General features: G+C 35.8%; 1 protein-coding gene across 6 annotated transcripts in view; it reads left to right on the top strand.

Annotated features, from left to right (window-relative positions):
- TFG (trafficking from ER to golgi regulator) overlaps positions 1 to 13,115 on the top strand; it is a 43,349-nt gene that overhangs the window by 10,904 nt on the left and 19,330 nt on the right. For 4 of the 6 annotated variants that reach the window (XM_046003999.1, XM_046003995.1, XM_046003993.1 and 1 more), the window contains 3 exons: positions 3,946 to 4,092; positions 8,799 to 8,966; positions 12,615 to 12,755. In XM_046003999.1, coding sequence (XP_045859955.1) covers positions 3,946 to 4,092; positions 8,799 to 8,966; positions 12,615 to 12,755 — 456 coding nt within the window. The remainder of the gene's footprint in view (positions 1 to 3,945; positions 4,093 to 8,798; positions 8,967 to 12,614; positions 12,756 to 13,115) is intronic. The other 2 variants (XM_046003997.1, XM_046003996.1) reach the window with 1 other exon arrangement.

The raw sequence follows: 13,115 nt of genomic DNA, 5'->3' as shown, positions 1-13,115 counted from the left end.
TGTACTCATGTGCTCTCTCCTCAAAAAAAAAAAAAAAAAAAAAAATTTCAAAAACTTTCAAATGCTGAGAATTTGCTACTCATGTTAAAAGAATTTTTTAAAATAGTTCTTCAGCAAGAAGGAAACTGAGTCCAGAAGAATGGTGAAACATGCAAGATATTGTGAGCACATAAACTCATTAACACATAAATTTAAATGAGCACTGATTATAAAAAGAAAATTAATAGTTTTAGGAATATAAAAACAAGATGGGACAAAAATGCTGATTATATGCAAGACAGGAGGGGATGATAGGAATTAAAATATTTTAAAATTGGGAAGAAAATACTAATTAGATTTTTAAAAATTGAAGTATATACATGTCTGAAATGTAAGTGATTCAAGAAAGACTAGAAATAACCAGTAGAGGGAAAAGGAGGAAACAGTACCTGCTTGGTTCACTAGATGATGAGAAAAATAAGCAGAGAGAAAACTTGATAAGTAGAAAGCATGAAATACTAACAATACATATAAATGGACAAAATGTACATGTCAAAAGATAGCCTCTTCCTGGAGTTAAACAAAATTTAGTTACATGCTGATTATAACTGGGTGATTGACATTAAAGAGGGCATGTGATATGAACCCTGGGTATTATATGCAATTGATCAGTTACTGGATACTACATCTGAAACTAATGATGCACTATACGTTGGCTAATTGAATTTTAGTTAAAAAAAAGACACAGTAAAATATTATGCAAAATTTGAAAGCAGAGGGCTAAAAAATACCCTAGACAAACTCAGGCTAGCGGGTAGTAATAATAATAGAATGGACTCTAAGTGAAAAATTCATTAGTAATAGTCACTTCATAATGATAAAAAGTATAATTCACTTGGAATATATAACAATTCTGAACACTAACACAGCATAGCATTAGATTTTTCCTTAGGGAAAAATAAATTCACAATCATGGGAGAGCTTTTATGCTCTTTTCTTAGAAACCGGTAGATAAGACAGGCTCCAAAGTCAGGATAGAGAAAATTCGAACAAATCAAATACAGGCTTGATCTTATGCATCTAGCGATCTGGGAGTATAATTTTTTTTAGTACATGTGAGCATTTATAAAAGTTGACCTTGTAGTGGTTTTTCCAACAAATTTCAATAAATATCAGAGAAGAGATATTCTCTGATTATATTCTAGAGATTATATTCTCTGACCTTATTAGAAATCACTGGACAAAAATAACACGAATTATGGGGCTTTTTAAGATAAAAATATGCTTTTAAGTAACAAGTCAAAGAAGAAATTGTAATGGGAGTTAGAATTAGTTATTTTAGAGTGTGCAAAGGTAAACTTGAAGGGATATTTGTAACATTCAATACAAGAAGGACAACTTAGAAGGAAGAAATAATAAAGAGCAGAAGTGAGCTAGAAATTGGGGAATTGATAGGATCAATAATTTTGAGAAGATACAAAGTAGCAAACCTCTTTTAAGATTAAAGTTAAGAAAGAAGGCACAAATAAGCAATGTGAGGGATGAAAAGGGGCATACTACAAATTGCAGTGAGGGAGAATGAACACCGTGAACAATGGGATGTCTCAGTAAAAGTATTTGGAAAGGATTTTTCTTAGCTTGGGTTTATGTTAGATGATTTTGGATAAGGTTCAAGGGACTTGCCCTAGATTGGATGATCTTGGGAGGTGGGGATGGTCCTGTGATTGGGTATCTTAACTAAGTCTTATGCAGAAGGTGGAGGAATTAATTGAGGGTAAAGCTTCAATTGGTAAAACAGCAGCAGTCACTCACTTTAGCCAGGGGAATGTTGGTCATTTTTGTGGTTTGGTCATTGCTCTTGTTTTGTCTGAGTTTTCACGTAATTATGCAGTGGCTCTGTTCTTGTCTTCATCTATCACAGTCACAGAGTGATCTTTTCTGACTTGTTGGTATTCTTTGAAATTGTTCATGTTCACCAAGAGAATACCGCAGCTTACTTGGGAACTTGTATATATGTATACTGGCAATGCGTAAAGCCTTTTAGTTAAGTTTAATTTTGGACTCCTGTCTTGAGGCTTGCATTCAGAGCCTTGTCTTACCTTTTTTTTTTTTTTTTTCCTTTTTTATTAATTTTTTCAGCGTAACAGTATTCATTCTTTTTGCACAACACCCAGTGCTCCATGCAAAACGTGCCCTCCCCATCACCCACCACCTGTTCCCCCAACCTCCCACCCCTGACTACCCTATGACCCAGCAATTGCACTACTGGGTATTTACCCTAAAGATACAAACATAGTGATCCGAAGGGGCACGTGTACCCGAATGTTTATAGCAGCAATGTCTACAATAGCCAGACTATGGAAAGAACCTAGATGTCCATCAACAGATGAATGGATCAAGAAGATGTGGTATATATACACAATGGAATACTATGCAGCCATCAAAAGAAATGAAATCTTGCCATTTGCGACGACGTGGATGGAACTAGAGCGTATCATGCTTAGTGAAATAAGTCAATCGGAGAAAGACAACTATCATATGATCTCCCTGATATGAGGACATGGAGAAGCAACATGGGGGGGTAGGGGGATAGGAGAAGAATAAATGAAAGAAGATGGGATTGGGAGGGAGACAAACCATAAATGACTCTTAATCTCACAAAACAAACTGGGGGTTGCTGGGGGGAGGTGGGATTGGGAGAGGGGGAGCGGGCTATGGACATTGGGGAGGGGAGGTGAACCATAAGAGACTATGGACTCTGAAAAACAACCTTTTTTTTTTTAAAGTAACCTTAGTGATGATAGTCTTTGTTGCTGGATGAAGGATTTCTTTTTTTTTTTTTTTTTAAGATTTTATTTGTTTAGTTGACAGAGAGAAATCATAAGTAGGCAGAGAGGCAGGCAGAGGGGAAGCAGCCTCCCCGATGAGCGGAGAGCCTGATGCAAGGCTCGATCTCAGGTCCCTCAGATCATGACCTTGGCCAAAGGCAGAGGCTTTACCCACTGAGCTACCCAAGTGCCCCGGGATGAAGGATTTCTTTTATTTTTTTCCTTTTTTAAATTTTTAAGTCAGCTGAAAGTCATTTCAACCAACTGAGGTAATGTTGCCTTCATTTAAAAAAAAAAACAAAAAACCAATGATTATTAAATAATTTCTGACTTTTTGTGGTTAATATACTGCTTTTAGAAGTAACTACTTTGAAGGACATTGGTGATTTGGATTCATGAAGTCTGCATTTTTTTTTTAAATAGGTTCCTTTTTAGGTCAGTTATTTTAGGTGCTATTTTTTTTTCTTTTTTTTAGGTCAAAAGTAGGCAAGAGGGATGACAGACCTATCAGTTATGTTGCATCTTTTAACATATATGTGTAGAATAAGGTGTTTAGGTGTTTATAATATTACTTCAAGAATACAGAAGAGTAGTGTGGGAGAAAAATGAGCTTTTGAATTATCAGAAGATAATTTCTGAGCGCCTGGGTGGCTCAGTGGATTAAGCCGCTGCCTTCGGCTCGGGTCATGATCTCAGGGTTCTGAAGGGATCGAGCCCTGCATCGGGCTCTCTGCTCCGCAGAGAGCCTGCTTCCTCCTCTCTCTCTGCCTACTTGTGATCTCTCTGTCTGTCAAATAAATAAATAAAATCTTAAAAAAAAATATATACATATTAAAAACTTTAATTAGTTTATTGTAGTTTATCCTAGTAGAACTTTTTTTTTTAACCACTATGATAGTGGACCATAGATGTGCATCAACAAAGACTGATGAATATTTATTTTTTCCAGAAAGTAAATTATCAATAATAAAAAATCCTTAAAAAGAGTTATCATTTAAATGACATCATTAGGTATCTTGTTTGATTTTGTTTCACTTTTTAAAGAAATTACATTTATTTTTCCTTATTGCTTTAATTGTGTTGATAGATTATTTAAGAACATTGCCCAGTTTTAAGCAAATTAATGCTTTTGTTCCAGTTAATGGCCAACCAAGACCCCTTGAATCGAGTCAAGTAAAATATCTTCGTCGTGAGCTGATAGAACTGCGAAATAAAGTGAATCGCTTGTTGGATAGCTTGGAACCACCTGGAGAACCAGGACCTTCCACCAGTATTCCTGAAAATGGTAGACTGTGAATCCCTTTTATTCTCCTTATGTCTTTAAAAAAAAAATTAGCTTATTTTGATTCTAATATAGTTTATAGTATTGTGAAATTTCAGGTGTACAATACAATTCAAATACCTCATCCAGTGCTCATCATGACAAGGACACTCCTTAATCTCCAACAACTGTTTAACCTCCCTCCCCTTTGGTAACCATCAGTTTTCTATAGTTAAGAATCTTTGTTTCTTTTTTTTTTCCTTTGATCATTTGTGTTCTTTCTTAAATTCTACGTATGAGTGAAATCATATGGTATTTATCTTTCTTTGACTTTTTCTGCCTAACATTATTCTCTATAAACTCACATTTTGTTTGCAGATTTTTTTTTTTTTAACTCTTTTAAGTAGGAGTAGGATGGCACCCCTGATGTTACCTTTTCTTATTCTTACCTCTGTGTTAGTATTCAAACCTGCGGTCCTTTAGGATTACCAGATTTTATTTTGCAAATTCCTGGATCTCATCATAGACCTACTAGAGGGCAGGGCCCAGGAATCCCATTTTTAAAGTGCTATGTGGTTGATTCCTTACAGCTAGTCTTAAACCCCTGGATTTAGGGCACCTGGGTGGCTTAGTGGGGTAAGCCATTGCCTTCGGCTCAGGTCATGATCTCAGGGTCCTGGGATCGAGCCCCACATGGGAAAATCTCTGCTCAGCAGGGAGCCTGCCCCCACTACCTGCCTCTTTGCCTACTTATGATTTCTGTCAAATAAATAAAAAATCTTAAAAAAAAACCAACAACCTTGGGTTTATGAATAGGTCAGTTTTCAAACCCCTTTGACTCTTGAACTGTTTCCATTGTAATAATCAATGCGTCTTAGGAATTGCAGTCATTTCATGAGTTTTGTGGGGCATATGAAGTAGTTTTGTTTTTTTTTTGAAGTAGTTCTAAATAAAAAATAATTTAAGATCACTACATTCAAATGGTATATTGTAAAGTTTATCTTTTTTTTTTTTAAAGATTTTGTTTATTTAAGAGACAGAGATCACATGTAGGCAGAGAGAGAGGGGGGAAGCAGGCTCCCTGCTGAGCAGAGAGCCTGATGCCGGGCTTGATCCCAAGACCCTGAGATCATGACCCGAGCCAAAGGCAGAAGCTTAACCCACTGAGCCACCCAGGTGCCCCTATAAAGTTTATCTTAAATATGATTTTTAATCATATGCAAAGATAAACTTTTTTTTCCCATTTTACAGATGACATGTACTGTTTATATTAAAGCAAGATTTATTGACAAATTTGGAAATGACAATGTTTTTGGACCAAATATATTTAGCAGTATAGACTGGAGTTTATGTATTAGAACTTGAAAGTAGATTAAAAAAAAAAAAAACTGCTTTCAACTTTTTAAATTAATTTATTTTTTAAAAAAGTTTTATTTATTTGACAGAGAAAGAGACAGTGAGAGAGGGAATACAAGTAGAGGGGAGTGGGAGAGGGAGAAGCAGACTTTGCTGAGCAGGGAGCCCAACACGGGGCTCAGTCTCAGGACCATGGGATCATGACCTGAGCTAAGGGCAGACACTTAACGACTGAGCCACCCAGGCACGTCCCCAACCCCCCATTTTAAAATATTTTATTTGTCAGAGAGAGAGTGCAGACACAAGCAGAGGGGGCAGACAGAGAGAGAAGCAGGATCCCCACTGAGCAAGGCTCCTGACTCAATCCCATGACCTGAGCTGAAGGCAGATGCTTAACTGATTGAGCCACCCAGGCGTCCCAAACTTTCTTCAGTTTTTAATATTCTTAGATGTTGCACTTAAAAATCTTAAGTGTTTTTGTCTTTTTAAATTTTTGTGTCTGCATTTAAATTACATGCTTAAAATCATCTATATTATGAAATAGTAATTTTTTAATAGAATCTGGATGACTGTGTATAAGGGGCTTAATAGAAGATGATTTTGTGGGAAAGTAGCGTTTTATAATCCCTTGCAGCCATTAGATTCTTTTTTTTTTTTTTTAAAGATTTTATTTATTTATTTGACAGACAGAGATCACAAGTAGGCAGAGAAGCAGGCAGAGAGAGAGAGGAGGAAGCAGGCTCTCTACTGAGCAGAGAGCCCGATGCGGGGCTCGATCCCAGGACCCTGGGATCATGACCCGAGCTGAAGGCAGAGGCTTTAACCCACTGAGCCAGCCAGGCGCCCCGCCATTAGATTCTTAGAGATTGTATTTTTGGCTCCATTTGAATTTTGGAGTTTTCTTAGTTTAGGTATATTGTAAATAAAGCTGCATTTTCTATAATTTTATTCTTCCTCTCTCCCTCCAGCTATGTGAAGTTGTACTAATAGTAGATTCTCAATAAATTTTTAGTGATTAGTAATTTCTCGTTCTACCTCTGTATTTCAGAACATATTGGAGATGTACTGAAATTCTATAATAAAACCTAACTGGCCTTTTTTATCATGAAACTTTTTATATTTTAGATTAAAGCAAATGGTCTGACAAAAAGCTCCATCTTTAGGTCAAGAATCTGAAGAAAACTTTTGACCATTTTGTCAGAAGAATTCATAGATGCTGACTCAACAGCATTTGCAGATAATTTCAGGGGATTTAAGCATCTGTAGAATGTTATGAAACTTAGATGAAAATTCAAGTGTAGCCAGTACTGTGCAGAAATTACCTGTAGTAGCCTGTGTTCTGCTATAAGGGATAGAATTATAAGCTTTTAGGTTTGGTGAAGCAACCTTTCTGCTCTCACGTATTTCTTACTAATATATTTACTACTTCTCTTTATTAACCCTTTATTTTCATATGTTTTATTATTAACTTCTCACCTATGTTAATGTAAAAGATGTTAAAACTGGTTTTCTCTCAGCATTTTGTAAATTATACCACATACAGTTTCTGTGTCTGGCCTCCTTTCTTGTCAGGGTATCCTGTTGTAGTTATCTAATGTGTTGAGTAATACATTCTGTGCTTTAATTTTATAGATGGTTGTAATTTATTTTTTGTTTTCTTTTCTGTGCTTAGGAAGATCATTTACCTTTTGACCATCTACCTGCCTTCTTTGAAATTGCCTAAGCTTCTAAGCTTTTAGAACATATCCTGACTTAACAATCAGGAAAATAGTGTAGAATAAACCAGAAAAATCCTACACCAGAAATTGCAAGTCTGGTCTAGAAAACAGTGTTGCCAATCAGTTGTTGGTATTCTTTAGAACAATGTGGCTTGTCCTTACCCAGAAATATGTGGTTCTTCAGTGGTCTACTTCTGCAGGTTTTTGGATATCCTTCCTCTCTGAGGATCATGATGTAGGCTGCCTTGGATACTGGGTTGACCTGTTGCAGTAGCTATAGCAGCTAATGGGCTAGTAGGAGCTACTAGTAGATTAGTGTGCCTATAGTATTGTGTTTCCTGATGGATTTAATTTGTAGTAAGTAGAAGAGTGCACAGGTAGTGGAAGGTAGTATTGTGAGAGGGAATAGCTTACAAGATTGGTGTGATATGCTTTTGGCATGTAGCCTTGGAATTAGGAATTAGGAAGAAAATTGGTGAGGAAGATGAGTAACTTATTTTAAAGGAGTACATACTAGAAGTTTTCTTCCAGCAGTGGAGGAAGTATTAGTGTAACCAGTGGAATGATAGGAATGAATAATGAATATGAGCTACAAGCCCATGTGTGCTTATATTCTACTTGGTACTTAACAGTTTTTCACAAGATAAATTTTGTCTTGATCATAGAGATAATAATTGATGTTCATACTTTCGTGGTAACAGAACAAAATTGATAATTACTGAGTAAATGGTTAGTGGTATTCCTTTTTGTTTACTTGTTTTATTTTTGATACCTTTTTAAAAAAATTTTTATGTTTTTGGTTTCAGGTTCCTATCTGTATATTGTGGGTTTACTTGAATCCCTTACTTTCCCAATGTAGTTGAACAGATACATGTTGAGTACTTTAATATCCTTAGAAGAAAAGCATGGTTTTAAATTTATCATGCTCATGTTTAAATTATTTTTCTATTTAAAAAAAGTTCATTGTGGAAAGATATGCAAAAGTAGACATAGTACTCTAATGAATCTTGTGAACCCACCCCAACTTCAGTAATTATTAATTCATAGTATCCGTCATCTAGACTCCCATACATTTCCTCCCCTATTATTTTGAGCAAATCTCAGACATATCATTTCAACTGTAAAGTATTTTAAGGAGATGTAGCAAATTAAAAGGACGTGTTTGATGTATTGATCGGCTTGAGGTTTCCATGTAATTAATAATGAACAAATAGACAAGTAGAAATAAAACATAAGAGTTCATTTCATAACTTCCTTTAAACTTCTTTATCCTTTTGCAAAATTAAGTATTAGTGTTCAGTATATATCTGATTGTAGGATATATGTAGGTCATGGGCTCCAAAAGAAGGGGCAAAATGTTTTTCTCTGTTATGGAGCTTGTATTTTTTTTTTTCCTCACCTAATAATTCTTAAGGAAGGAGATAAAATTTTTTTTGAAAAAACTGGTTTTTTAAAATTTCTTTTTGATCCTCCTTTCTGATTTTAAAAATCCCGAGTATAAAGAGGAAAGTAAAATGAACAATTATGCTATATTTAGAGGTACTTTTGAACATTTCAGACTGTATGCACATATATTTTTCCCTGTTTTGTATTTTTTTTAGGCTTCATTAAGTATAGGATAAAATGGAAACAAATTTTTGTTTATTCCTCTCATAGATACTGTGGATGGTAGGGATGAAAAGCCTGCTGCTTCTGATTCTTCTGGAAAACAGTCTACTCAGGTTATGGCAGCAAGTATGTCAGCTTTTGATCCTTTAAAAAACCAAGATGAAATCAATAAAAATGTCATGTCAGCGTTTGGCTTAACAGATGATCAGGTTTCAGGTAAGTTAGTTCCTCCTTCCGGTCCTTCATTCCCTCTCTCCTTCCTTCCATCTCCTTTTCTTCTGTAATAGGATAACAGATACAGAGATGTGCACATATCTTAAAGGTTCAGTTCAATAAATTTCTACTTTTGTATATACCTATATAAAACACCAAGTAAGATCAAGATCTAGATGATTTTCAGCACCTGGAAAGCTTTCTTAAGGTAGAACCCTACCCTTTAAAGAATAACCACTGTTGGTTGTAGGTAAATTTTATCAAAAGTGGAATTCAGAAAGTTTATAATTTTTTAAAAATCTGAACTATTTCATAATCTTATTTCAGATTTGTTGTAGAATTTAAATTGTATTTCATGTCTTCTCTCTTTGGATGTTAAACTAGAGAAATTTAAATTTAAATGTAGATTTTGGTTAAAGTGCTTTTGTGTGGAAACTGCTCTTATATGAATGGTTTTAACCTTAAAACAGTACCTATACTATAATTGCTTCTTTTTATTTTTGACTATCATTTCTTTAGTATTTTTTTCTGCTTTCTCTCTCTTTAGATTCTGATTACACATACAGCTCTGTAATTTTTATTTGAATCTTTGTATAGTTTATTTTTTTTGAGATTCCTTACCTTTGCATTAAGACTATATTTCCCTTTAACTCCTGCATTTTTAATTCTTTAAAAATATTTATAATTATAAAATAAATAAAATATATTTTATTTAAAGTAAAATATAAAAAATAAAAATATAATAGCTGCTCAGTGTTTGTCTACTTTATCCAGTATCTGGGCCTGTTCGGAGTACACTTTCTTTTGCCTGCCTTTTTACTCTTGAGTGTGGGTCACGTTCTCCTGTTTCTTTGCATATCTGATAATTTTTTATTGAAAACTGGACATGATGGTTAATATGTTTTAGTGACTTGATTTTTTGTTACTGTTGCTCTGGCAAGGAGTTAACTTGTTTGGATTCAAACTACTCATTCTTTGTCCCCATGGAATCTAGCAACTAACATCTCTGCTCAGCCCTTTAAACTCTTGGTGCTGCTTTTTTCCCTGAGCCTTCTTATGTGTCCGCCTCTTAATTTTGTGGCCTGCTGAGGATTTTAGGCAGAGCTTATATGTAGTTTGTAGGTCTCATTTCTTCAGTGGCTCTTTTAATCCAGGGATTTTTCCCCTCAAATTTCTAGCTAGTTGGCCAGCCGTGAAGTTGACACTCTGGCTTTCTGCTGTTGGGGCTGCAGAGCTCAGAGCTTACAATTCTTGGTCACTATAATTCCACTGGGGGTAAACTTTTCTGGTTTCTGCTGACATTTGGTTGACTTCCAGGATTTCAAATAGTTGTTTTCTGCTGTTTTGTCTAGGGTTTTTGTTGTTGCCTCTGACCATTTACTTTGCCATTATTAGTAATTGGAAATATAGGATTCAGTCTATTAATTTTATTTTTCTTTGAGACTTTTATGGGACTATTCACTAAAAAGAATTATGTGAAATTCTGGAAAGACAGAATGTGTATATGATGTATGTTCTTTGTGAATGAAGACATCACACAAGTGATACATCTGAAAAACACTTTTTAGAGCAACTGAAATTTGAGTTAATGGCATGGCTTCTTAATATTTAAGACTTCAAGAAATGGCGGGTAGGGGCGCCTGGATGGCTCAGTGGTTTAAGCTGCTGTCTTCGGCTCAGGTCATGATCTCAGGGTCCTGGGATCAAGTCCCGCATCGGGCTCTCTGCTCAGCAGGGAGCCTGCTTCCCTCTCACTCTCTCTGTCTGCCTCTCTGCCTACTTATGATCTCTCTCTGTCAAATAAATAAATAAAATCTTTAAAAAAAAAAAAAAAAAAGAAATGGCGGGTAGAGGAGTCAATAGTTATATATATATAAAGTCCAGGCTTAACATTTTGATTAGAATATAGTATATGCCATACCAGCATAATATGATTAATATGATTGACATTATTTGAAGGACATTTTTCTGGTAGCCTTGGATGTTGAAGTAAGAAAAACTGTGCATATAGAAAATGCCAGGATGCTTTCTGATTATTCACATCTGCTGTTGTGAAAAGCTTGACTGCAGTAGTGAATGAGGACATGGGAAGGAGGAATAGAATATTGTAAAGATAGGATGGGCAGCATTAACAAATAGGTTACATACAAGAGAGAAAAGAGGGATCAAAATAATGTACTGTTTTAGGTCAGTAATGCACTGTCTTTTTTAGGAGACTAGATGTGTTTATGTACATTATGTAAATATCAGTAACATGAGCGCTTGGCCATTTTACTCTGGTAACCCATCAGTTTTTCTTGCATTACCAGTTTGTTCGCCTCGTTTAGTTCTCATCAGTACCTGGACTACCATTGGCCAGCTACACAATTGCCTAATACAGTGCTAAATTCTGGGATCCACCAGTGCAGAGGATAGAGGTTTACTCTCAGGGAACTTAGCTAGTAATAACAAGTCCCTATGGGGAACTTACTAAATGGTCATCACTTTCATAAGCTCTTAGGATATAATCACTTTCATAAATATTTGCTGTAAGTGATTGTTAACTCCTGATCCTTAATGAAGTAGAAGTGGGTTCTTTGTACAGATGAGGAAACTGAGGCACAGAAAGAGATAGTGTGTCTAGAATCTGAGAGCTACTAAGTGGCAACGCTAGCATTTGAACCTAGGCAGTCTGGCTCCACAGTCTGAGCTTTTAACCACTCTTCTGTATTACCCAATAGAGAACTTACAGGAATAAACATATCTGTAGTTGTCTTTGGAGTGTCGATTTTGTCACAGGATTGGAGCTGTAGCTAACTTTTTCCATTTACTTCTTTGTTCATTACTTTAGAAGAATTTGAGTGACTCCAGGAATTTGAGAGGTAGTCTTTGCAAGGCAGATAAAAAGAATCAGAAAGTCTGGCCCAGAGAGCTTGTATAACCTAAGGGAAAGATGGGAATTATTCACAGATACAAAGTAGAAGTTGGTAAGGGTCATAATAAAAGTATACTTTATGGAAGTTCACAAGTGGAAAAAAGTATTCATGGGTGAAGAAGGCTTACTGGAGTAGTACCTGTGATTTAAAGAACATAGAATTTAGAAAACATGAAAATGGGAGTGTAGGGAACAGTGATACATGGAGGGAGAAAAAAATATACTGTAAGACTAGGGAGTAGGTTAGTTTCAGTTGAAGGGGGCTTGTAGGAGGAGGAATTGTGAGGTACAATGGTTGGACCCTTGAATACCAAACTGGAGGGTTGAACTTGATTATGGGCAGTGGAGACGCATTGAAGAATTAAATACTTTTGGTTGATCTACAAAATAAATTAGATGGCATGAGGTAGAGTATAGTGGTATTGCAAAGATGAGTTTTGATTTTTGCAGGGGGAGTTCAGGACTTAGGAATATAATACTCTACACTTTAGAGGGAAGGATTTCCAGTTGTAGTTTTGGATTCTTAAGAGAGTGGAGCAAAGTATATGAAAGTATACATATATATACATACATAAAGTATATGAAGTATACATATACACTGTAAAAAGTGGCAGTTGTGGTTATGCTTATTCTCTAGTACTTTCCATTTTTAGTATCCTTCAAGCAAACTTAATAATTAAGCTTGCTGCAGAAAGGTCTTGTATTAGAAAGTAAACTGGCTTGTCATGACCATTTAGGGCCACCCAGTGCTCCTGCAGAAGACCGTTCAGGAACACCCGACAGCATCGCTTCCTCCTCCTCTGCAGCTCACCCGCCGGGAGTTCAGCCACAGCAGCCCCCATATACAGGAGCTCAGACACAAGCAGGTCAGAATGAAGGTAAAATAGAAATAAGAGCACCTCTTCGGGGAGGTAAATGTGCAGAGATGTTTATGGCAGCCTTGTCAGTGATGGTAAAGAGCTTACATAAGTATTCGTGCTATGAGTATGATTGTAAAATTTTTTGATTTACTGATATGGAATGCTTTTGGGTTAAAAGTCAGTATGCTTCTGATTATTGAAAAGAAAAAAAAAAAAAACCCCGAAAAAGTGCTTATGTGAATATAAATACATGGTAAATGATCAGGAAGGAGTCATACCAGTCACCAATCAGTGGTAACCAGTGGATCAGAGGTGACCCACTGAGGTGGCATTTCATTTTGCCTAAAACTTAAGGTGCTGTTTTATTTCTTTCTCCCT

Source organism: Meles meles, chromosome 4 (genome assembly GCF_922984935.1).
Source record: "Meles meles chromosome 4, mMelMel3.1 paternal haplotype, whole genome shotgun sequence".
Classification (NCBI taxonomy): Eukaryota; Metazoa; Chordata; class Mammalia; order Carnivora; family Mustelidae; genus Meles; species Meles meles.
The sequence above is the reverse complement of the archived record's forward strand: the minus strand, read 5'-3'. Positions and strand labels throughout refer to the sequence as shown.